The 26,627-nt window shown below is 32.1% G+C and overlaps 5 protein-coding genes across 6 annotated transcripts; 1 reads left to right on the plus strand and 4 right to left on the minus strand.

The window, feature by feature from the left end:
- The first annotated feature begins 7 nt into the window (after positions 1-7).
- LOC107608709 (heat shock cognate protein 80) lies at positions 8-3,164 on the plus strand. The gene is made up of 3 exons (XM_016310415.3): positions 8-405; positions 911-1,052; positions 1,152-3,164. The coding sequence occupies exons 1-3, from the start codon at positions 283-285 to the stop codon at positions 2,984-2,986; spliced, it is 2,100 nt and encodes a 699-aa protein (XP_016165901.1). The 5' UTR covers positions 8-282; the 3' UTR covers positions 2,987-3,164.
- Positions 3,165-4,692: 1,528 nt separating this feature from the next.
- Positions 4,693-8,674, minus strand: LOC107609292 (calcineurin B-like protein 3). 2 transcript variants are annotated; one of them, XM_016311181.3, is made up of 10 exons: positions 8,300-8,674; positions 7,036-7,101; positions 6,795-6,955; positions 6,416-6,498; positions 6,109-6,168; positions 5,890-5,998; positions 5,693-5,745; positions 5,522-5,602; positions 5,299-5,411; positions 4,693-4,980 (listed from the first exon to the last, which is right to left on the minus strand). In XM_016311181.3, exons 3-10 carry the CDS (start codon positions 6,916-6,918, stop codon positions 4,923-4,925), a joined length of 681 nt encoding a protein of 226 aa, XP_016166667.1. In that variant the 5' UTR covers positions 6,919-6,955; positions 7,036-7,101; positions 8,300-8,674; the 3' UTR covers positions 4,693-4,922. The 2 variants fall into 2 exon arrangements, with proteins under 2 accessions (XP_016166667.1, XP_088348993.1); XM_088492867.1 differs by lacking the exon at positions 8,300-8,674 and adding an exon at positions 7,712-7,784.
- A 2,600-nt stretch (positions 8,675-11,274) lies between these two features.
- On the minus strand, positions 11,275-12,233 carry LOC107606424 (uncharacterized). Its single transcript, XM_016308488.3, has 2 exons — positions 12,187-12,233; positions 11,275-11,854 (listed from the first exon to the last, which is right to left on the minus strand). Exons 1-2 carry the CDS (start codon positions 12,204-12,206, stop codon positions 11,467-11,469), a joined length of 408 nt encoding a protein of 135 aa, XP_016163974.1. The 5' UTR covers positions 12,207-12,233; the 3' UTR covers positions 11,275-11,466.
- A 693-nt stretch (positions 12,234-12,926) lies between these two features.
- LOC107609704 (E3 ubiquitin-protein ligase At4g11680-like) lies at positions 12,927-16,042 on the minus strand. Its single transcript, XM_088494272.1, has 3 exons — positions 14,681-16,042; positions 13,597-13,990; positions 12,927-13,304 (listed from the first exon to the last, which is right to left on the minus strand). The coding sequence occupies exons 1-3, from the start codon at positions 15,193-15,195 to the stop codon at positions 13,158-13,160; spliced, it is 1,056 nt and encodes a 351-aa protein (XP_088350398.1). The 5' UTR covers positions 15,196-16,042; the 3' UTR covers positions 12,927-13,157.
- Positions 16,043-23,116: 7,074 nt separating this feature from the next.
- LOC107609785 (uncharacterized) lies at positions 23,117-26,098 on the minus strand. Its single transcript, XM_016311814.3, has 2 exons — positions 23,834-26,098; positions 23,117-23,644 (listed from the first exon to the last, which is right to left on the minus strand). The coding sequence occupies exons 1-2, from the start codon at positions 25,673-25,675 to the stop codon at positions 23,534-23,536; spliced, it is 1,953 nt and encodes a 650-aa protein (XP_016167300.1). The 5' UTR covers positions 25,676-26,098; the 3' UTR covers positions 23,117-23,533.
- Between the last annotated feature and the right edge of the window lie 529 nt (positions 26,099-26,627).

The raw sequence follows: 26,627 nt of genomic DNA on the forward strand, positions 1-26,627 counted from the left end.
AATAAACAATTGAACGAACGGCTGGAATTAAAGAAAGACCAAGTCGACGGTTGCGAACGTAGCTCCCAAAATAAAATTGGGCCCACACGTGTAGTTGTGGTTGTAGGGTCCGTATAATTCGGATTATTTAGAAAAATAGAAGGATCTAGAACCCCTTACGCTAACCCTTCTTATACGTTCCCTCACTCCCTCACTCTTTCTCTGCAACAACGCTTTCTTCGTTTGCTTATTCTCTCAAAACCCTAACTCTTCTTTCACTTTTCTCTCCTCTTCGAAGTTCCAATGGCGGAGACTGAGACGTTTGCCTTCCAGGCTGAGATCAACCAGCTCCTAAGTCTCATCATCAACACTTTCTACAGCAACAAGGAGATCTTCCTTCGTGAGCTCATCAGCAATTCTTCTGATGTAAGCTTTTGTCTCATTTGCTTTCATTTTACCTTTTCTCGTTAGCTCTTGAGCAAGATCTAGTTTTATTTTCTAATTTGAATTATGATTATGATTACCGTGTAGTGTTTTCGATGGTTACGTTTTCACGCTATTGTAGTTGAGATTGAATATCTTATATGTTTATCGGTGAATTTGCTTGTTGATGAATCTCGACGAAGATCTGCTTGACTTTTTTTTTTCTTTTGAAATGATTTTATGTTGTTTTATTGTCATTTCTATTTTAGTATCAGGTTACCTATTAGCTGAAAAGCTATTGTTGCTGAGTATTATAATTCATGTTGTGGTAGTTTGTTAGGGTTACTGTTTAGGAAGCCGTTTTCATTTAGTTTTCTACTGTGACCATTGTTTTTTCAATCTGTTTTGAAATTGGGCGATTAGGCTTGAAGGTTCATATATAGGGTCAATTTGTTGTATAATGTGGAATTGATCCGTGTCTTACAATTTTTTAATTGTTATAATGTAGGCTTTGGATAAGATCCGATTTGAGAGCTTGACGGACAAGAGCAAGCTCGATGCTCAACCTGAGTTGTTTATTCACATTGTTCCTGACAAGACTAACAACACATTAACAATCATTGACAGTGGCATTGGCATGACCAAGGCTGGTAAGATATCAGAAAATTTTTCAGTTAAGGTGAATTTACATGTGTTGCACTGTAGGCTAATCAATATTCTCTAATGGTTCTCTGCTTTGCGTTTCACAGATTTGGTGAACAACTTGGGTACGATTGCAAGGTCCGGGACCAAGGAATTCATGGAAGCCTTGGCTGCTGGTGCCGATGTGAGCATGATTGGACAGTTTGGTGTTGGGTTCTACTCTGCTTATTTGGTGGCTGAGAAGGTTATTGTTACTACAAAGCATAACGATGATGAGCAGTACGTGTGGGAATCTCAAGCTGGTGGTTCATTCACTGTAACAAGGGATACATCTGGTGAGAATCTTGGTAGGGGAACCAAGATTACTCTCCACCTCAAGGAGGATCAGCTTGAGTACCTTGAGGAGCGCCGGTTGAAGGATTTGATTAAGAAGCATTCTGAATTTATCAGCTACCCAATCTCTCTTTGGATTGAGAAGACTACTGAGAAGGAGATATCAGATGATGAGGACGAGGAAGAGAAGAAGGAAGAGGAGGGTAAAGTTGAGGATGTAGACGAAGAAAAGGAGGAGAAGGAAAAGAAAAAGAAGAAAATTAAAGAAGTCTCACATGAGTGGTCTTTGGTGAACAAGCAGAAGCCTATTTGGATGAGGAAGCCTGAGGAGATCACAAAGGAGGAGTATGCTGCATTCTACAAGAGTCTCACCAATGACTGGGAAGAGCATTTGAATGTGAAGCACTTCTCTGTTGAGGGTCAGCTTGAGTTTAAGGCTATCCTCTTTGTACCTAAGAGGGCACCATTTGACCTCTTCGATACAAGGAAGAAGCCTAACAACATCAAGCTCTATGTCCGGCGTGTCTTCATCATGGACAACTGCGAGGAGTTGATTCCTGAATATCTTAGCTTTGTTAAGGGTATTGTGGATTCTGAGGATCTTCCACTAAACATCTCCAGAGAAACGCTTCAGCAGAACAAGATCCTTAAGGTCATCAGAAAGAACCTTGTAAAGAAGTGCATTGAGCTCTTCTTTGAGATTGCTGAGAACAAGGAGGACTATAACAAGTTCTATGAGGCTTTCTCAAAGAACTTGAAGCTTGGCATCCATGAGGATTCCCAGAACAAGACAAAGCTGGCTGAATTGCTCAGGTACCATTCAACTAAGAGTGGTGATGAGATGACCAGCCTCAAGGACTATGTGACCAGGATGAAGGAAGGACAGAATGACATCTACTACATCACAGGTGAAAGCAAGAAAGCTGTTGAGAATTCACCATTCCTGGAAAAGCTCAAGAAGAAGGGGTATGAGGTGCTATACATGGTTGATGCCATTGATGAATACGCAGTTGGTCAGCTCAAGGAATTTGAGGGTAAGAAGCTGGTCTCTGCTACCAAGGAAGGTTTGAAACTTGATGAGAGTGAAGATGAAAAGAAGAGAAAGGAAGAACTGAAGGAGAAATTCGATGGTCTGTGCAAGGTGATCAAGGATGTGTTGGGTGACAAGGTTGAGAAAGTAATAGTCTCCGACCGTGTTGTTGATTCCCCTTGCTGTCTTGTCACTGGTGAATATGGTTGGACCGCAAACATGGAAAGAATCATGAAAGCGCAGGCATTGAGGGATAGCAGCATGGCAGGTTATATGTCGAGCAAGAAGACGATGGAGATCAACCCTGAGAACCCAATCATGGAAGAGTTGAGGAAGAGAGCAGATGCTGACAAGAATGACAAGTCCGTGAAGGATCTTGTCCTGTTGCTGTTTGAGACCGCTTTGCTAACATCAGGGTTCAGCCTTGACGACCCCAACACATTTGGGAACAGGATTCACAGGATGCTCAAGCTTGGACTCAGCATTGACGAGGATGCTGGTGATGCAGATGCAGACATGCCTCCCCTTGAAGACGTTGATGCTGATGCCGAAGGTAGCAAGATGGAGGAGGTTGATTAAATCTCGCTTACGCAATTTACTTTCTAGATTATTATAGAGGAATTCTGGAACTCTCTTTTGGTTTTACTGTTAAGTTCTTTTTTAAGTTTGATTGTCGACGAATTAGGTGCAAGTCTTGGAACTTTTTTCCTTTTGGTGCTCTTGAACACCTAGCAGTATATGGTAATCCTTTCGTCAAGTTTTTGGGCTCTATTCTATTATTGCTTCGTTTACCTGAATGACCTTAAATTTCAATTTGCATCCTCGGTTTCTTTTTTAATCTTTAGCTATGGTATTTTGTTCAAAATAATTACAACTGAAGGAGGTGCCATAAGCCTGTTCTAACTTCTATTCATAAAAAGAGGAGAAAAGGACAAATAAGTCATTGACCTTTTGGTCCGCGGATATTTTCATCCTTGACCATTGAAAAATACTTTTAAGTCTCTGACTTTGGACGGATCAGTCCCTCCGTCCAAATGCTTCCGTCAGGGACTGATCTGTCCAAATGCATCCGTACCGTCTAAGTTTTGTGAAGGTTAGGGACTTAAAACTATTTTTCAATGGTCAGGGACAAAAATGTTTACAGGACAAAAGGTCAGGGATCTATTTGTCCTTTTCTCTAAAAAGAGGGTTTAGTTACTATTTATAGAAGTTTTTAATTTTTAGTAAACTATAATAAATATGTTAAATATTTAAACTTTGAATGTTTTTCTTTTCGTATAAGTTTTTTTTTTTTATGACATGGTAGTTTAATTTAGTGGTGCCTTCTCTAGACATAATCTATATGTATGAAAATTTTCTTCTTACTGAATACTTTGGATCTTGAACTAGTATCTTTACAAGTGACGTCTGGAACTTGCAAAATAAAATTACACGTTGTATAATACCTTGTAATTAACTAATTCATACATTATGTTGCATTAAAATGAGAACAAATGGATTGTTTCTAACGTATTTGATTTCCTAACGCCGACAGATTAGGTGCTATATTGAATCTAATTACCTTCTCCTTTGGGAACTTAAAATTTTGGTGGGGGAAGAAACATACTATTAACTTGTTAAAGTGAGGTTTAGAGAAACTGGTGTAGTTTGAACGGATTAAGTGAATCAGGAAAAATTTTATTGAACTTGAAAACAGAGTGTAATATATGTCGATAAAGGCACTAGTAAGTGAAAATCATAACAAATGAGTTATAACTCAAATGGCATAGTTTTGGATAGTCATTTAAGAAATTGCGTGTTTGAGTCTCTATTTTTGGTGAAAAAATAAGTGAAAATCATAACAAAGTAAAAAACAAGTGAAAATCATAACAAAATAAAAGAACTTTAGACAGTTTACCAACAATATTACATTTTGGCAAATGCTGATGTGTTTCAAAAAAGACATTAAATCCAAAACCTTAAATATTTTCTAAATCCTAAAATTTTAAGCTTTAGATCCTAATTTTTAATTCTAAACAGTAATTTTAAATTCTAAATCTAAATTATTAATATAAAATATAATAATTTTACATGTACAATATTTTTACTTAATAAGGAGTATTTATGGATGAGATTTGCATTTTACATATTTGAAAATTTCATCTCTTAACAATGCAACCCCTTGGTTCATTTATTTGAATATCTTGAGAATTTGGAAAAACTACGGGTCAAAGAACGTGGTAATAGATTTTCCAGGACCTAATACATGTGCACAGCACATCACTAATTTATGTAATGGGAAAAAATGGTGTGGAAAATTTCAAGCAATAAATAAATAAATCAAATTTGAGAGTTTAACATCACCAAAATATAAAAAACAGCTGAATATGAATCAACAAAACAAAATTATCTTCTTCAAAGGCATAATAATGAAGCAAATCTCTCTGACATGTCCATTTTTTACACAAGAGGTGAGAAACCGTAGGAGAAAGACAGAAAGTGTCCATGTGATGATGAATGCTTTTGCTTTGAAGACTCAGGTATCATCTACTTGTGAATGGAACACAAAGCTTGGGAATGTTGTGGTGATATCCCTGCTCATCATACAAACCAAAATAATCATCATTGTAAAACAATACATCTTTTTTTCATAATTTCATTTATATGATTGTAAATAAATTAATTCGTATCCTGTTCAAGAAAGTTCTCAGCAAATTCAATTTTATGTCATTATATTGTTCTCAACACATACTAAGAAACTTTAAAAGGGTTTTAGTGATCAATAACAAACTTTCTTTCCTAATTGCCATTATTTTTCTTTGTACATTTTATTTTATACCAATGCCATGGTCTTCTTCAATTTTAGATTCCTAGGAACTAGGAAGTTGAGAGATCATAAGTTAGAAAATTACTTGAGATATTGAAGGGTCATGTTTTTCAGAAGCGATGGATGGCGCAAAACAAGGCTTCTCCACTCCTCTTTGTCGATCTTGCCGTCATGCTTTGTGTCAGCTTCCTCAAAAGTCTGAAGACATTCATCCAAAATTTAGTGTTAAATGGAGTGACTTGAGACCAAAAAATAAAAGAACAAAGTAAAATGAAAGCAAAAAAGAGAGTTGGACATGAGGGTCGCACCTTGTCGATTATACTCTCTATAACATCATCCGATAGGTTCATGCCAGATTCGGCAAGTGTAGCAACTACCATTTGCTTCACCTTTAGAGGAAAAGAAAAGCATATTAAAATCATGATTGTCCCAAATAAGGATCAAAATCTTTAATTTATCAAATCTAAGAAGGCTATTACCTCTTGCCTTTCAATGAAACCCTGCTGCTTGAGATCATACAATTGAAAGGAAACTGAAACAATAGATAATACAGTTTTAGTTTTCGTTTGTTAAAAATGAAAGGATTGGTTCAAATCTTGCATCATCCTTAATTCAAAAAGACGAGTGATAAAAAATTCGGTCCTAAAATGACGAATAACAATTTCAAACAACATACATTCAATCTTATCATCGATAGGGGCATTTGGATGGAAAACTGAGAGAGCACGAGCAAACTCTTCGAAACCAAGTATCCCATTGTGCTTTGTGTCAAACAAATCAAATACCTAAGAGAGAACAGATTGAGAAGCTCATACGAGATACTAACCATAATCAGATCAAGGAAACAGATATTGGTTTAAGAAGTTAGAAACAAATGAAAAGAAGTAAGCAATACCCGATCAGCAAATAAACTCTCTTTTTTATTCGTCTTGAATAATGCCAATTGGAACTCTTCCTGCAAATGATATATATGTATTAATGTTATGGGGAAAATGCAATTAAGTATAACATCTGGTAGATATTTTAATGGTAAATCCCTTATGATGGGATAAAAAAGACCTAGGCGAACAATGGAATTCATGGTTTCGTATAGAATGACAAGTAAAACATTTTTTTTCTTTCATAAAAGGTATAGGTATAGAAGGTCATTGACATAATCGTATGTGCAAGGCACAAGTCATCAGATGAGAGAGAAATCTAACCTTGTTAATCAGCCCATCATCAATCACGGCACTGCTGATCTTTTTAAAGAGCTCATAAAGTGCTTCGATTTCACTTACGCTAACTGCATACAGTTGCAGAAAAATAGTTAGTTATCACTGGTTCAAGCAATGTGCATCCATTCACAAGTAGTAGCATGACATATATTAGAAAACAGAAACAAATTAGATATAAATATCATCTGTGTGGTTTCATTTCTTTTTTTGTTCATCAATTCCAATCAAATATTTTCAAAGTCTAAAGGGAATAAATCAAGATACTAGATTTTAGAAGCATGTGTATCCAAACCAAAGATTCATTCATAACAACACAGAAGTAACAGTAAATGTATCCGAATCACATAGTAAGTTTGATGCATACACACTGTTTCCCTCGCAAGGAGTTCAGGATCTTCAAGGCCTCTTGACTGTTTATATATATCAAGGTCACAACACCGTAAAAGAGGAGCAAATAGATGCCTCAATCCCTCTATGCACTGCAACATGATATCTCTCCAAGTTGTAAATCAAAATACTCCATAACTGTTCCAAAAAGAAATCAATTAGATATTTAATTTAGTTCTTTCCTAATGAAATCATTGGTGGGTGTAGGGCCAGCTAACCTTTTAACCATTTCCAACTTCAGCTAATCAATCCAAATGCCAAGATATCTTAATTTGGAGGAACCACTGGGAACAATATATTCCAATTTCAGAATTACAAGAAAAAAAAACCTATAGAGAAAATAATTAAAGACAAAACGCCCCCCAAAAAAAAGATCTGTGCTCTAACTTGGATTAAAACATAATTTCAAATTACTAATTACATCACTCTCAATGATCGAAAGTTATGTATTACTTTCTTCCAACCACATGCAATCAATCACATTTTGCACTGCAAGGGGAGTTTTCTCAAATCCACACATGTACATACATACATACATATTAAAGTCAGGAATTACAGCACAAAACGGGTGAAAACTTAAGTTTAGAACTAATACTATAGTGAAGAGAAAAGAAAGAAGACCAGCAACATGTGTAGAATAATAAATAACTTCCAAACCCTACAATGGAACTCATGCATGCAACTAAATAAAGCTTCAGGTTAGATTGTCAGATACCAAAAGCCTGCAAAATTAAGCTAGTTTTCAATAGAAAATCCAAAACTGAAGTAGAACCATTCATCTTCTAAACCTGCAACAGCCTCAAACTCCTTAAATCGTTCCAAACGTTTGTAAAAGGCCCCTAGATTCCACTTGGTGAATCCTAATTGCAATCAAAACTCATAACTAACACTTACTACAACAAACAGAGAACCTGAAACTTGAGGCCTGAAACACACTTAATCCTTGTACTAAAGTAGCTCAACCAACAAATTAAGTACCATTAATATCTAACACAAATTCACAAAGCCACAAACCAAAAAATCACTCTCATCCAGCCAAGCGCCACTGATCTATGAAATTGACTTTTCCAATGAGTTAAAGCACGGATCCATGGTCCCCCCCACCCCCTCTCTCCCTCCCCAATCTAGCTTCATCACACACAAAACATGTCAGAATCACAGTATAGCAACTCCAAAATCAAAACTGAATCTAGCCCGTGAATTAAAAAAAAAAAAGAATAATTATTTGAAATTCGCAAAATTCAAGGAGGTTAAATTATGAGAATTCAAGGCAAAAATTCCGAAACACAAACACGTATGAAAGGTAAATGAACTCACGGATCTACATACAGAATAGAGAAACCGACGCGAAGGAACAAAAAGATGGGAAATTTAAGAAAATCTCGAGAACCCGACGTCAAAATTCATGAAAATCAGTTACGTTCTATGATTCCAGAGCTAATAGAACGAAAAAGGTGAAGTGGGTATGGGGAAAGTTCTCACCTTGGAGGCAAGATGATCGATCGGCGAATTAGAGAGAAGCTTAGAAGAAAAAAGTGTGGGGAATAGAGTTATAAAGCGTGGGGAAAAGAGAAAAAGCGTTCTGAATATGTTTCTGTTTGGCTTTGGTGTCTGCAACACAAACAGAGACACAAATTAGAGGAAGAATGGAATGCGAATGAATCCTTTTTTTGTGTGAGGATTGAGGAAGGTGACGATGATGACAGATAAGAGTACACCTTGGAATGCAACTCACTATCTCATCTGACAGATAATATTCCAATACTAATAATAATAATATATATCTTTTTTTTTTTTTCTATTTTCTCACACAAAATAAATAGTATGTGAGATAAGATTTTCTCTTTTCTTTTGAATGAGATTTTGAGTTTGAATTTTTTTTGTTAAAACGGGGGGAAAGATATAAAAGATTATTTGTAAACTGTTTTATCTTTTATTTAGAGTTTGTTTGGGTGAGTTTCTAAAAAAATATCTTTTTTTGAGTTATTTTTTTTTAAAAGATCTTATAAAAAAATAAAAGTAATTTTATGTTTGAATATCTCATGCAAAAAGATCTTTTTATCTATTAATTATGTTTGGATATAACAATATAAAAGTATTTTTTTGTTTATTTAGCACATGAAAAACATATTTTTTAAAAGAAAAATGATCTTTTAAAAAAAGATGTAAAATTACAACTTCTAAAAAAAATATTTTTCTGATTTTTCTAATATTTTTATTTTTACTATTCGAAATTTGCCAAATACACTAAAAAATTAAAAAAAAATCTTTTTTATTAAAAAAATATCTTTTTTTTATCAAAATAATGCCCCAAACAAGCACTTAATCAAAATATTTTGTGTTTGATTTTGTTGCACTGTTTCTTATAATATCGTTAAAAATAATTTCTAATTTCAATAACTTGTATAAATATAATCTGAGTAGTTGTTTATTATTATTATTATTATTATTATTATTATTATTATTATTATTATTATTATTATTATTATTATTATTGGTTTTACAGTATCTCTCGGTATGTTAGGTCAATGATTAATTTATTGTTGATCGGAACTCTATTTAAGAGTTTGTCACTGACCAATAAATTGTTACATATACTAGACTAGACGAGTCGAACCTCAATATTTACTTAAGCAAACTAACGAGCTAATCACTAAAACAACCATTTGTTTATTATTATTATTATTATTATTATTATTATTATTATTCACAAAAGTAAAACCACTTTGTTAATTACCTTTTATATTAAAACAATGTTTCAACACGCAAGTTAAGAAAATGATAGTGTGACTCAACTGGCAGGTGACAACTACTTGATGCAAATGATATGCATAGCGAAATAGAAAACCTACCACATAAATCACAAAAAAAAAAAAAAAAAAAAAAATCCTACTACTTCATGGTTTAAAATCATAACCTTAGAAATGGGGAATATATGTAGGAATTGAGAGTTATTAATAAGTTTGACCATAATGAAAGAAAGAAAAAGCAAAATGATATGTAGTTATGGTTCCTTTTTTGGATGGGAAGACAATAATTAATAAAGACCTTAACCTATTTTAGTGTGTCCTACTAAGGTCATTATCAAGTTATTGGTGAATTTGTTGAGATTTAGGACTATTTCTGATCATTATGGTACCTTTTTTTAATCATTTTGGTTTGCTTCAATAATTGAGAAGCCAGTCCCAAGAGAAGGATTGAAGGAAGGTGACTATGAAAAACATCATCTATTTGTTCAGATTTAGGATTATTTCTGATCATAAGGTACCTTTTAAAAGGATTGTTGTTAAAGGCTGAATTTAGAACTTTTAAACTATAAATTTTAGATATAATTTTTAACAACTAAATGATAATTGTTTTGTATCATGATTTATATTCTCAAAAATTAATCAATAAAAATACATCTTTATGACTCTAAAATATTGATAAATGACAAGTTCAAAAAAAAAAAAAAATTGGATCTTACTTCAAAGAATAGATCCCTTTTTTTTCCTTGGAAGAGTGGATCATGCTTTAGATTAGCATTTGATTGAATTTTGCTTCAAAAATAGATTCATTTTTATTTAAAGGTGAAAGACTAATTCGTCGCGAATCTTAACTCCGTTTAAAGGTCTGTCGTTAGCTAAGCAGACAAATGAGTTAACCACTGAACCATCTTAAATTGGTTTACTAAATTCTTTTTTAATGATCTCAAATTTGTATTAAGAAAAAAAGAAGGAAATTTGAATCCAAACGAAATGGGCCAAGCCCAACTAGCAGTCAAAGGTATACTATGAGGACTGTTTGGTGGGGAGACAAGAATGAAGCAAAAGGGCCAATGATTCCAAAGGTGTATTCTATTATGAGAAACGATTATTGATAAAAAAATTATATCTTGTCTAGACCACAAATATATAATCATTTAGAAGATATATTCATATATTCAAAAAATATTGTAAGTTTAAGCTCTAAAATATTTTAATATTGTTGCCATCACCATACCCTGTCAAAGATTAAAATACACAGACCTTTGTTGAGTACTATTTCTTTATTGTTATATCCGCTTTTGTTTTAAAAATAATAATTAAAGCTCATGCTCTTGCTCTTTTTCTCTCTTTTATTTTTGTATCCTCAATCTATTATAATATATAAAAGCTGATATTAACTCTCTCCACAATGAGTTTAACTGTTTAAATCATCTTTTCTTTGCTAATGATGCCACATCAGCAATCATTATTTAGTAAAACAAAATATTTTTAGTAAATCTTTTTCTCTAAAATATTTTTAATATAACATTTATTAAAATATACTATATAGTATAAATAATTTACCAATGCGCAGGCCTCACTCTAATTTTAATGTAGTCTCTATATAGTATATAGTTTCTTTCTGTTCTTTTTCTGTAATATAGAATATAGTAGTTATTATAATGAATGCTTAAAACATAAGAATGGAGTATTGTACCATAAAATCAAATACACCAAAACATTGTAAGTACATTAATCTAATGTTTTGAGTTAAAAGAATGAACAATTGCACATAATTGAATGAAGAACTTGAAGGAAATAATCTTCAAATCCTTGAAAAGCTAAAGGCATACATGAAGAAGAAAACTTTTTTTTTTTCTGAAAAACATGCACCATATAGCTTCTTTAAGGCTTCATTCACCCTTAGACTATTGGGTTGGTGATCTTTTTGGATCCTAATGCAGAGAGGTTGCTATCAACAGACATTGCGCGACGCATCTCTGCCTCCTTGGCACGGTGGTGCCTACACCTAAAGGAGCCAGCATGTGTGGTTGGTGAGCATAGACACTCAAACTTTCCACTAGAAGATTTCGTGGTGGCCGGCACAGGAGTTTGTCCTAATGGTGATGCTGATGGCAGAGGAGATTGTCCTAATCGTGATGGCGATGGCAGAGGAGATTGTCCCAATGGTGATGGTGATGGTGATGGCATTTGCAATGGCAATGGCGACTTCTTGTTCTTGAGATCATGGACATTGTTGTCCATATTCAACCTAGGAGGCTTTTTCACTTCTATTGCATCCAAATTTTTCCTATGTTCATAATAATGCTTCCTTAATTAGCCATACCAATTCATCACATTTGGAAATTTTACATTGAAATATCCTAATTTTCTATCCATATCCTAGTTTTGTTTTGTTTTTGGACATGTCTATGCCATTATATTTGAGTTGCTTGTGAAACAAGAAATTCTAAATTCAAGAGGTGCTACCATACATGTTTGAAATGCTAATATACATAAACATTATGTTTCTTCAATAACATGATTTGTAATTATGATCATGCATGTTTGGCAAAAGAATTATTCAAAGGATACAATGTTGATTATTGAAGGCACAGATAAGAGATACATGTACAAACATACCTATTAGTTGGAGGAGCCATTTCCAATAAAGAATATTGTAATGAAGAATAATTGATTGATTGCTTCAATAGAATGATTTAGATTTTATATGCATATATATAGGATTTATGTCTCTATAGAATTCCAGCAAGAATCAGGTTGAGAAACAAAAAATCTTGGGGTCTTTGCTGTTTGAAATGTTACAAAAATAGTGGCTATTTCCCAACAAACAATCTGTGACCACAATTTTCTTTAGTCCAAACACTAACCACAAAAATGAGGTCCTTGCTGTCATTTTCCCAATACATTGGTAACTTTTATGATCTCCAACCTAGTTGGAAAACATGGAAAATATATGCTATATACTTTGTTTGCTTTGAACATTTAAGTTCATTGTCTAATTTGATTTTGTGATATCTGTGAAAGCTTCACTTTTTTTAAACCCTTGTGTTGCTTTATTATTTTTTCCCCTTTTACAATTTTAGTCTAATTCCACCATTTTGGTAACATTTTATATTTGATGCTAAATTTAGGGTTGGTAAACTACAATATGGATATCTTTAATTTATATGGTATAATTGAAATTATATCTGATCTTGCTAGCCATGTCAAAATTTCACTATATAAGAAAATAGAGGAAATTTGATTATTTGGAACTAATATAATATATTTGCTTCACTATTTCAATACAGAATTTTCTCCTTTTAGAATTTTCAGATAATAGTACAGGAAAAAAAAATAATGCAGAGGAAATTCACAAATTTGGAAAGTTATGGGGATTCATTCCTTAAAACAGAGTATTACAGTAAAGTGTAGTTTTTGGTCACTGGTGAGCTATCTGTATATATACAAAAACTCACTCAAGGGAACCAAATAAAGTATATTATAGAAAAAAAAAAAAAAAAAACTGTGAAGGTAACCATCTCAAGAGTATACATATGACCAAATAATATTGGTCCTCTTGAACTTTTGTATCAGCTATTTCTAATTATCTACTTCTCTAGTCCTTGTTTGCAAAGGGGACAACATGATATGATTTTTAGCCATTGATCCACACATTTAAGGTGGAACACATGGGAACATGGCAATTGTCTAACTTCTTCTTTATCTTTATACTTGGCTAAGCAAATACAGCATTCCTGCAAGCACACCAGAAAAACAACAAACTTGTTCAATTCTATATAAATGCCTAAATATATAAAAAATTATTCTAGCACCTCATATTTAAACATATTCACAATAAAGGTAATGAGACCTTGTTAGAACTGTATTTATCCATGAATCTCTACTTTATGAGACGAGTATGTTCGGTTTGAGAGTAAAAAAGGGTGAAAATTTTTACCTCCCATCCCTCAAACAAACATAGCCAAACTATATATCAAATCAAACATGTATGTATGTATGTATGCATGTAATATTGGTGCCACTTACTGAGTCCTCGTTGATCAACTTCTCGCTGCCTTCGAAATCCTTGTTGCCTAACTCTAACTTTGTATGTGATTCTTTGTATCTCCAACTTGGAAGTTGTGAGATTTGATCATCAGATGCTCCTTTGTCCGAAGATCCCATGTTCATGTTGTAGCCAAGGAGCCTGCTAGCTAGAGGCACACAGCAACACAGGAGCAGAAACAGAAGGAAAGGGAAAGAGTAGCATATTGCATTCCATGCAAGCAGTGTGATGCAAAGAACATGGAGCTTTGGAGCTTGGATAAAGGATCCAAAACGCGAGTCGAAGACCCAAACATTTCCCATCACAAACCAAATTGCAAAGAAAAGCTCAAGTGAAGTCCTGCACTTGTTCATCAAATGGGAAATCCTGTATACACTGCATAGCACAATGAAAATTAGACTACATATATTTTCAGATTTCACCAGAAAAAGGAGCATGGCTAGAAAGTAATTGTCCTCTAATCAAAATAAAATAAGTGACTTCCGAAAATATATAGTGTACAGATTTTGTATGAAAAGTCGAAAAGACTAATTTGTCACCCTTTTCTGATTAATGAGAGGCGAATTTGTCATTTTAAACCTAAAGGTTGCTTTCTTCTCAGTGTTTTGCTTTTGTTAAATTTGGTCATAAACTTGAATTTACTTCTGCTTAAAGAGTTGCTTTTCATTTTACAGATGATTTATGCACATAAATAGCATGAACTGATCACAATAAAGTGAGGTATGAAAGAGGGTATTTGATTCTTACAAGCTCTTTTTAAGGTTATAAATGGAAACGACTTTCTGATTTGTTGGAACTTTTCCATCTTTTAACACTTTGATTGGTTCTTTAGGTGTGTCATAATCAATTTAGAGAGCAATTCTTTCTTTTGGAAAAAAATATAACAAGTTTGAGATGCAGAACCAAAAAACAAACGATGTGTCAACATTTTCTAGCGAATTCTTAAGCATGCCCAAGAAATTAGTAACCTATAAATTATCAGTAAACAGTAAATACTATCACCAATTATATTAATGAAAAAATTGACTGAAATGAAGTTCTTGAAGATAGAATTTCATATGATACCTGGTTTCTTCATTGTTTCTCTGCTGTTCAATATCAGAAAAGCTAAGAACATCTCCTTGAGTTGCACAAATTTGCCGGTACCGGCCATAAAGTAGAAGCAGATTAAGAAAACAACCAATATCATAACCAGCTGACCAAATCCTCATAGGCCAAACAGGCCTCTCCTTTTTTGAAATAGCCAAAGTGAATGTTATAGTGATTATCTGAACCACTAAAGCTATAAACTCCATCATCATCCATGTTCTAGTATTGAAAGGATTAGAGCCAAGGTTTGACCTTGATCCATTTTGGTAATGGAACACTCTTCTCAAGAAGGTAAACCATCTTGCTCTCGATACCCTCATCGCCGTCTGAACCAAAAACGAAGGCGGGGAGGCACGTGGAAGAGGCCGGTTTCTGGTACTATTCACCCTGCTATCTTCTGCTGCTGCAGCTGCAGAATTTGAAGAAAATGAAGCCATGCTGCCAGAGTTGATGAATAAGGACTCTTGTGGAAGGAAGCACCTAGAATTCATTGGAAACGTATATATATATATATTCTCTCTGCACTCGAATCAAATCCTCACAAATTCGACAAACATGAAACAAAAAAAGAATCCCGAATACCCCTTTTGCCTCTATATGTTAAGAATCCATGTAAACTTGTAAAAAAGGCATGCATAAGGGATAAAGTCTTTTATGTGAATCTTTTCCCAGGAACTGATTCCAAAAGGTGTTAGCTTTATTTCATGAGAACTTGAAACTGAAGCACCCCAGGTGGCAGAGTTGCTTTGGGATGGAACTAGAACCTTGAATATTTGATTCAAACTTCCCCTTTATGGGGTCTACACTCTTCACCGCCTTAAACTCCTCAACAAAACAAAACCAAACCAGTATCCTCAAACACAGAACCAAAGCTTCAACAACATGAACCTTTCATCAAACACATGGTGCACGGAAAGCTGAAGAAGAGTGTTATATAACAAATTCTAGAAGGGTAAGAAGATGGTATGAAGCATGTGTCATAGGAAGGTAAGGTTTGGGTTTCAGAAAGGTGACCAAGTATCAAACTATGTGAAAGTCTGAAACTTTGCTTTGATTCCAAGGGAATCACAAAGGGTTTGTTTGGAGGGAAGTTAACCGTTGGCCAACTTCCTCAAAGGGCTATATATGCTTATAATTATTTAATGCAAGGAAAAAGAAGCAAAGTTGAGAAAGCAATTGAAGTTCAATATGTTTCACAACTTTATTAACTCTCTCTCTCTCAATAATAATATTACAAAATTAAGACAGATGTAGAGATTTTTTGTTATTTGATGATATATTAAACATAAAGTTGATGACCTTTGAATACAAGTGGATAAGGCTTCAAAGTTATCTCATATTCTCATGCATATATGTCTGCTCAGGAAAAGATTATTGGATATTTAATTATTTATTTATAAAAGATATCATTTAAATTTCGTTGAGTAAAGTATTCTTTTTGTCCCAATGTATGGGGTAAGTTCTAAAGTTATTCCTAACGTTTCAATCGTGCTATTTAAATTCCTAACATTTTAAAATTGACTCAATGTTGTTATGCCGTTAGGAATCTGTTAACAGAATTGATGGCGGGACAAAATTGAGACGATTTTAAAACGTTAGAGACTAAAATAGGATGAAAACGTTGGGGACAAAAACGATACATACAAATAAATTTTAGTTTTATCCTTCAATAATATCAATTTTTTAATGTACATAGTATTCAATTATTTTTTAATAAATTACACTTAATCATATTACTTTCATTCTAAATAAATTTATTTTTTTTATAATTTTACACTTAAAATTATAAGTTAATATAAAAATATAAAAAAAATATTTAGAATGAAAGTAGTGTGATTAAGTGTAATTTACTTATATGTGATTAAAAAATAATTGAATATTATATAAAGTAAAAAATTAATATTATTAAAGGATAAAATTAAAATTTATTTCTATGTATTGTTTTTGTCCTCCAACGTTTTTGTTCTGTTTAAGTCCCTAATATTTCAAAATCGTCTCAATTTTATCCCGCCGTCAATTCTATTAATGGATCCCTAAAGGCGGAATAACATTGAGTCAAATTTAAAACATTAGAGACTTAAAGACAACTTTAAAACTTACCCAAACGTTAAAGACAAAAAAAATACTTTACTCAAATTTTGTTTATCATACTTACCAAATAGCAAACTAATCAATTAACATTTATTATTATTATTTTATTTTTGAAAAGCTGAAGTAAATCTAAACCAAGCTTTTAGATTCTTTGAATACTTTTTCAAAAAATTTACAAATTATTCATTAAAATTAAAATCACTCTTATTTTTTAATTGAATCTTTGAATATGACCTGCTTCTCTTTTGCCCTAACAACTTTTAGCATGGCTAAGTGGTGGTTTTTTATTCAATAATTTATGTAAAAAATATTGCGTGTATACTAAAAATTGTATAAATATATATTGTTTTATATTTTTAATATATATTTTATATTTTAATATATATTCTATATAAATAATTGATTTAATAATTAATATTTTTTTATATATAATATAATTGTTTATTCAATAATTTATATAAAAATTATTATATATACATTAAAAATTAATTAATAAATCAAATCAACATATTATTAGAATATCATAATTAGGGAATAAAATTAGAAAAATATCAAGGATGATTAGAAAAAAATCAATGTAATTTATTAGGATATTATTTCATAACGAATGTACTCTTAGCGTACTCTTGGTCTATATATTGGTAAGAACTTTGTAATCACAAAATGAGAAATATGAATAACAAAAATAATACTTTTTTAAATAATTCTTCGTTTCTTTACTAAACTCTTTGTACCATGGCAATATGGTATCAGAGTAGAGTTAGGTTCCAAAAAGATGTATGTGGTGGAACCGATGGTGACTCCTCTCATCAACATGATCATCATCATGGAAAATCTTCTCATCGTCATCACTATCACCACCACCACACTACCATGAACAACTACATTAACATAAACATCATAGCCATAAGCATTGTGACTCAGAGGAGACAAAACAGGTGTCTCTGACTCAGAAGTGTGCCTCCAAGAGACGTTCCTCAAAGAATGAACCCTGCCCTTTGGTTTCAAGATTAGATGGAAGTGTCAAGCATCATAATGTTATGAACATTGTAAGGGTCATCAAAAGCATGATCATATTGAAGACCATTGTCGTTCAGAAACGCACAATGTTATTCCAAATGCAGAAAACAATGGTGCATTACATAGTCCTCATTGCCATGGGACAGAGCACCGCCACAAAGAAGCTGACATAGCTTATGCTGTGGGAATAATAAATCAGTTTATGCATGAGCCACAAGAAGATCATATAGAAGCTGTTATGAGGATAGTTCGATATTTGAAGAGAACTCCAGTGAGTGGAATTATTTTCAAAAGGAATGACCATTTGAAGGTTGAGGCATACACTGGCGCAGATTGGGCAGGCAACCCAAATGATAGAAGATCAACAGCTGGTTACTTTACACTTGTTGGAGACAACCTGATAACTTGAAAAAGCAAGAAGTAGAAAATTGTAGCTCTTTCAAGTGCTGAAGCAGAATTTCGAGGGATCGTTAAAGGCATAACTGAAGTATTGTGGATAAGACAATTGATGACTGAGATTGAGTGAGTTTCCACCACAATCACCAAACCAGTTAAAATGTGACAACAAAGCCGCACCATTTTAGAGAATCCTGTACGTTGAGGTGGATCGACACTTTATCAAAGAAAAAATTGAGAATGAAATTATTGAGCCTTCCATTTGTGAGATCAGAAGACCAGTTAGCTGATATTCTTACTAAAACAGTTTCAAGACAAGCCCTTGCTAAAGTTCTAACCAAGCTGAGTATTGGTGATCCCACTACTCACCTTGAGGAGAGTATTAGAATATGAACAAAATCGGAAAAATATCAAGGAGGATTAGAAAAAAATTAATGTAATTTATTAGGATATTATTCCATAAGAGTGTACTCTTACCGTACTCTTGGTCTATATATTGGTAAGAACTTTGTAATCATAAAATGAGAAATATGAATAACAAAAATAATATTTTTCTAAATAATTCTTCGTTTCTGTCCTAAACTCTTTGTACCATGGTAATCACATATATTTTTAATGTTTATTTTATATTTTAATATATTTTTATACACACAACTGATTTAGTAATCCCTTCTTTTTTGTGTAATAATAATAATAATAATAATAAATGAAGCAGAAAATTGATCTGAATTATAGCAGGTACTGTTGATCTTTTTTGGGATTATATGGTAAAAGGTTGGCCACCTAATCCAACTAGAACTACACAATCGATTATAGTGTGGCCCCTCCTTATTTCTAGGAATCATTGCTCCTAAATTCTGCATATTTAGCCACTACCATCCAACAATGGAGGTTTTTTTTTTCCACTTTCTTTTTACTTGTTTAGTTAATTAACAGAAAGAATTGTGTGCACTATATTTGTGTTTGGAGACTTGGAGTGACTTTGGAACTTTCCAAAAATGTGATAGATTACAGTTATATTAATTTATAATTTTTATAATATGGGGTAAAAACTCATGTCCATTTTTATTGTATATATATAGTATTGAATGTACTTCAAGTCTTTATAATTTGAGTTCTTTTTATTTTTCTAGAAACTTTAATCATATCTCTAGTTGAATAAATTTTTATCATCAAGTCTATAATATATCCTTATCTGATTTTATTAGGTAAAACATAACTATTTATTCAAATAAATAAAAAATCTTATATTATAAATAACAATAAATAACGTTAGAGATTTGCATACATTTTCTTTTTCCCAGCTTTATAATCTAACTAGAAGAATTTAAACCTATAAAAAACTAAGGGTCAAATTAAAAACTTAGTTTAATTACTCAGTCGGTCTTTATAATTTCATCAAATTTTTAATTAGGTTTTTGTATTTTTTTTTCAATTAGATTCCTATATTATATCAGATTCTGTAACTAAATTCCTACCTAACAAAAATATTAAAATGAACGGAATATTCTATTAAATTATACGAAATATTCAGTCAAGTGTTAGGCATATTCGTTTTGTTTAACAGAATATTCTGTTAATTCTAATATTTTTATCACGATAGAGATTTAATTACAAAATCTGATATGATATAGAGATTCAAATAAAAAAAAATATAAAAATTTAATTAAAAATTTAATAAAATTACAGGACCATAGTGGAATTAAACAAAAAATTTATTATCAAACTATATATAAGTATCTAAACTTTCAAGATATGTTTGGCAGGCAGATTATTAGTTACATGATAACAAATTTGACTTGTTTAAGCTTTAATCTTATTAGATAATAAGTAGGAAGTGCCAAATCTACCATCAAAACTAACTTGTGGGATCAAGCAACCTGATAGGTCTATCTCATCTAATTAATGTATGAGCAAGTAGGTCTACCAAAAATGAGAGCAACTTTTACATATAAAAAAAATAATAAATAAGAATCAAATAAAACAAAAATGAGAGCAACTTATACATATAAAAAAATAATAAATAAGAATCAAATAAAACAAAAATATTATACGTATACAAAAAAAAATCAGTTATCAAATTAATTATTATATATTTGTATATAAATATATATTTATACATTTTTAATGTGTATTTTATTTTTTAATATATATTCTATATGCACAATTGATTTGATAGTTAATTTTTTGTATACACATAATATAATTGCAAACGATGTCGAAATCAAAATAAAATTCTTGTACATTTTGATGAGCAATTATTACAAAATGGACAATTAAATAGCAAGTTAGAAATTATAAAACAAAATTGTTGAGCAAAGCTAAGCTTTCCTTCATTCATACCCCATTTTCTATTTGGCTACAAGAATTCCAAATCAAATGTTGGCGAGTCTAAACTTGAGACCAAAGAAATTGAAAGGTATATATATATAAGAGTCAAACTCTCGGATTTATTGTTTCAAAATTTTCAATATATGGTGTGGATACAAATTGTACTAATTTCTTTCAAATTTCATACATGAAAATCGAAAAGAGAAATCAATTTCATAATAATGTCAATATTAACTTCTAATATATAAAAATGGTTCCATCAATTTTAATACCAACACATTTTTACATATCAAAAGGTCACACCTCATCACCTCATCACAAATTCACAAAAAAGATGGTAACACGTCAATGAAAATAAGATGTGGAATATTATATCCTATGAACCATAGACATTTCGTTAAGTTATCGTGTCCGTGTGTCGGACACATTTTAGATACGATATTTACCGATATTTGTTCGTGTCTTAATAAAAAATAAAAAATTCTTCTTCGGATACGCCTAGACACACCTAAATATCATCACGTATCCGCATGTCCAGTCTTATTCTTAACATATATTCTTAAAATAAATTTAGATACAGTATATATTATTATTTATTAAAACAAAAAATATTTTAAATATTTGATATAATTAAAATAAGACATTAAAAATAATTAAAAATTTTAATTTATATTTTAATATCAATAAAATATCAAAATATCATTACAATTTATCTAAAAAATACTTTATATTTTATATATATGTGTGTCCCTGTATCATATAAAATTTTAAAATTTGCGTGTCGGCGTGTTCCATATCATGTCGTATCATGTGTCCGTACATCATAGATTATATCCATGGAATAATAATATATGATAAGACCAATTCTATTTATTCTTGTTTAGAAGCAAGTTACTTGAACGACTAAAATTCGATCATATGTTAACCATTAAAGGATTGCCAAAATATTGGTGAAGTGACCATATTTCAAAGAAAAACAAAGATAATTAAAGTTGATTAAGGCTTTAAGCTATGCTTACGATATGTATTTGAATCCTATTTGACCCTACATGGCCGGTGAGAGGTGCAACGTGTTATTATTTACATATCTTGCAAAGGAAAAAAAAAAATCACTTTCATAAAAAAATATAATATTCATATGAAATGAAATGGGAACAATTGAAGTCTTTCTAACGTTATTATCTTTCAATTAATCACACTTTTTGTAATTATAAAATAAGATTAGTCATTAAGTGTGTATAGAAATATGTAATTGATATTTTATAATTTTTTATTATGCTATTCTAAACAAATTTAATTATTGATTTATTATAAGCTTGATTATTCTATAAAATAATATGAATAAATATATACTGATTTTTAGTCCACATATTACATAATTTTTTATGTATTTCAATTTATTTAGATGAAATCAAGAGGCTTTAAAGTTAAAGGGAAAAGGGTGATTACTAAGAAAAGTATGGAATAGCATGACTCATGCCTCTTAAGTCTCCCTCTAAGAACTTTTATTAATTAACAAACTTCTAGAATAACTTCTCTAAAATAAAAAAAATTCTAGACTACCTTATATATTTTTCTAAAAAATTATACACATTTTGAATTATAATATGTGATCTTAATTTTTTTTCTTTTTACTATTATATTAGAAAAATAAACCTATATATAAAAGACGAAAAGTTGATGATAAAAAAAGATATATCTGAAATATAATTAAATCATGGGAAAATTTCACATTGGTATGTTTTTTATCCCCATCTATATATCTATGGTTCCCATTATTTTGGAGTAGAAACTTCTCAAGTCATTTTTCTTTAGCAAAAGTTACAAGAATTTTTGTTCTCACTCAAATAATGATTTGGTGCATTTTATGGTGTCTATCTATATTTGCCTAATTTACTAAAAGAAGATAAAAATTAATATTTAAATTAAAAAATATAAAAGTAAATAATTTTTTAATATTTAAAATTTACTATACAAGGTAAGTTCGGCAAATTTGATACCAAAGTTATAGGCACCATAGAATTTACCTAATGATTTATAGCTTTCCAAACTATAATGTACTTTTTTAAGAAAAAGTTCTGACTTTGTTATCACTCAAACCTGAAATAAATCGATTAATTTGACCGAAAAATTAGTAAATCAAATTCTTAATTTTTAAAATATATACATATATTTAATTTATATTTTATATATTGAATTAATTTTGATTTAATTAATTTATTGGTGATCAACCGATTGAATCACTAAGCTAATAATTTAGTATTTTGAGCAAATTAATTGCCAGATCAGTGTTGATAATTATGTTCCCATGTGTTTCTTGTGCTATGCTTCTTTAGATACTAAATTAATTAATGTCACATAAAATATTTTTATTATTAGATACTACCACTTTCCATAATGAACACCTTTTCTCTGTAATAATATATACTCAAGAATGTCAATGCTCAGTGCTCACTCCATTTTTCTGCTGCAATTCCAAGCTGTTATCCTTTTCTTTATGCCATCAATTAACTTGATTCTTTGATTCCTTTATCAAACTATGAAATTTGTGAAAAGTATATAATATAACAAACATTTTGTGCTTGAAAAAGATACTATTATATTTCCAACAAGCTCATCTAATACATGTTCTAAAATTTTTTTATATATTTATTTATTGGGGTACAACGAATAAGAAAAAATTCTTATAGGAATACAACAATTTTGGAGTGAATATACAATTATCAAACACTGCCTCCAAGTGAAGAGTAATTTTATGTCATCTAAAAATGGAATGAGAATAGAAAGAGCAAATAAAAGTCCTATTTTGTCAGTTACAAACTTCACAAATAATCTAATGAATGATACAGATAAAGAATATAAATTACAAACAAATCAGGAACTTAGGAACAAGATCCATAAACAGAATGGATAAGAACAATAATGAACTTGCAGATGCAGAAACCTTCAACTCAAAATGAAATGAATACTGTCATATAAACAGGTTATGGTCTAATCTTCCTTTGTCTTGGCAATGTCCTTTGGTTGTTCCAAAACAAATTCAGCATATAAATCCTTCAGAGCAATAATGACTGTGGTTATCAATGGCCCCATTATAGCTCCCTGCAGAACAATAACTTAGTCAATGTGATACTGTTGTGGGATTCACATACACTAGATGTAAAGAAATGAAGTTGTAGTTTTTGGCTTAGTGGTAAGTGTTTGATACAACAAAATCGAATCACACACGAAAACCAGTCTTAAATTTTAAAACAGAAGATATGAACCAAACCATGGAGGGTAACAATTTACCTCTAAAGCTGATGGAAACAATGCCATTCCCCCAATGATGCTCATTCCAGTAAGATATGAACTATGGCCAGGCACATCTTCTAGTATCTCATTTGCCCCATAATCCATGAGGTAAAGGTGAACAAGTGATAGGACAATGGCGACTATGTATCTGCCTTCAAGCACTAGTTGTATTGCAGCAGGAACTGTTGCGAGCCAGCTTGGAAATATCGGCAGCAGTGGACTTATGATGGCAAGCATAGTTGACACATACAAGAAATGTATTCTGTATAGCCTGAATAGAAGCCAAGTCAGACACCCTTGGAAGAATGCAATCTCAGCAGTAGACAAAAGTACTCCGGAAATCGCCTTATCTAACACTTCAACACATCTGAGCCGGGCCGATTTTGGAAGTGGAAGCATGTACATAACTTGTTCAGTCACATCACCAGATTCAGATGTTATGAGATAATACAAAACCATGAAAAAAACCACTGTCTGAGACACAAAATTGAAGATCTCAGCAGCACCACAAACTATGGAATTTACAATTGACATAAAGAACTTTGTGCCACTTCCAAGCACATTCGTGCTGCTAGCTAAAACCTTTTGACCTACATCCATTCCCTTGACGGCATACCCTTTTGCCTTCTCAACCAAGTCCTCGCGAGTGATTACAAGCTCTCGGAAAATGCTATCCACTTCTGCATAGATCTGACTCCATTCCCTATTTGCTACCCGATCCTTCAAATTCAAGAACTTTTCCGTATAAGGCGAAGGGGTCAACAACTCAGTTGAAGACCCTGAAGTGTTAACACTGCTACTAGTTATCACAAAATGCTTAAGACCATTGACGAACTCGGTCATATTGTACTGCATTGCCAATCCATCAACCTGATCAGACACTGTCCTGTAAAACTGAGCAGTGTACTTATCTACCATCCCAGGAACATCATTCTCATCCATCCACTTCTTAACACCAATTCTCTCAGCATAATTGCTCTCTTCGACATGCACTTTCAGCGAAACCACAGCATCTTTCCCTTCAACACCAATCTTATAAGAGAAGAATATCAACCCAACCAAGAACCCAACAATCATGCCAAGAATCAACCCAACAGCCACAATAGTATGCAACCTCTTAAGCATCCTTCTAGTGAAAAAACCACCAATTCTAATGCTATTAAAGTAAGACAAAGTGGAATCTACATTCTTTGTGCTGAAAACAAAGCCTAATCCAATAATTAACATTGACCCAACAACACCAAGATTCTCATAAGCAACAACAAACACACCAAAAGATAGAAGTAACCGAAGAATAGTGGAGAACCCACTAAGCTTTTTCCTTTCAAGTGATGATAAAGTTTCAGACTTTGACTTCCTAAGAATGACCCTCATAGAAGCTTCTCGAATCTCAGAAAGGGTACCCAAAAAGACCCTAATAACCGCAATTGGGACAGCGAGAAGGGTGTCGGTGAGGCCAAGCTTCAATGGCTCATACCAGAACGCAACAATGGCGTTCTGAATTCCCCTGAGAGGGATAGAACATAGCACTGCCCATTGAAGAGGCTTCAAGTACTGCTCTAGAAGCTTGAAGAGACCATAAAAAACGATAATTGCGAAGGCGAGGCCAGCGTGTGCCATGGCTATGAAGATTGCGAGTCGTACCTGAGAGTCTTCACCGGAAAAGTTGAGTTTTTTATCACCAGGGTCAGAGCAATTTTGCTGATGCTGCTGCTGCGGCGGCGCGTGCGGCGGAGGAGACGGTGGCGGGGTTGGTTTTCTGACGGAGGCGGATCGGAACATGTCTTTCCATGGTGGGTTGGTGTCGGATTTGGAATCAGAGTAGGGTACAAGTTCCATTTTGTTGCAGTTTATGGACGAAGCAGAGCTACTCTGTTTTTCTGAGAGCAGAGTAAGAGACAGAGACAGAGACAGAGACACAAACAGAGAAAAGTCAAACTAAGATAGATAGATAGATTTCTTAATTTGGGATATAATTACAATGTAGAAGTAGATATGTTATGAATGAATGAAAGGTCATCATATCATAACCATATGATTATGGTGGTTTTGGGGTTTTGTGTGAGAAAAGATTAAAAAAATTGCATGCCTTTTAAAGATAGAGAGGGAACAAAAACATAAACATTGCAACAGTAAGAAAATAGTGGGGGAAATTTGGTGCTTTGCTTTGTGGGTTTAATGAGACATAGTTTAGGAAAAAGTGATCCTAAACTTGAGTGTAAATTGAAGTATTTAATGTGGGTTAAGAATGTAGTTACAATTAAGTAATGAATAAAAGAGGTAGATGATGATATAAAGTTTGTATGTACCAAGGAAATTTTCGGAGAGAAATTATGTGATTTTATTTTATGTATATATAATTAAACAAAAAATTATTTTATCTTCAATTTCAATAGATTATGTTATAATAAAAGGAGTTACTTTTATAGTTTTTATATTTAATAAAAAGCATTCAAATTAATGATAGATAATGAATGCAAAGTTCTTCCTGACATCTTGTTAACTAAGTTAATCCTAGAAGAAGAAAAGGCAAAATCTATCTTTAATCAAGGCATGAAGCATCATCATTAATTCATTACATGCACATGGATTTGATCCCAAACCACCTCCACACCCCCCTTCTATCCCTCTATTATGTTACTTAAAAATAAAATAAAATAAAATAAAAACTCACGTATAGTTGTATTTATATGAAATTGCTAGTTAAAAATCGTTAGATAACAATTTAGTTAAATATGTCAAATCATCCAACGGTTCTTTCGACTAACTTCACATGAAGACAACTCCATAT

The sequence above is a fragment of the Arachis ipaensis genome, chromosome B7 (assembly GCF_059453495.1).
Source record: "Arachis ipaensis isolate K30076 ecotype BB chromosome B7, ASM5945349v1, whole genome shotgun sequence".
Lineage (NCBI taxonomy): Eukaryota > Viridiplantae > Streptophyta > Magnoliopsida > Fabales > Fabaceae > Arachis > Arachis ipaensis.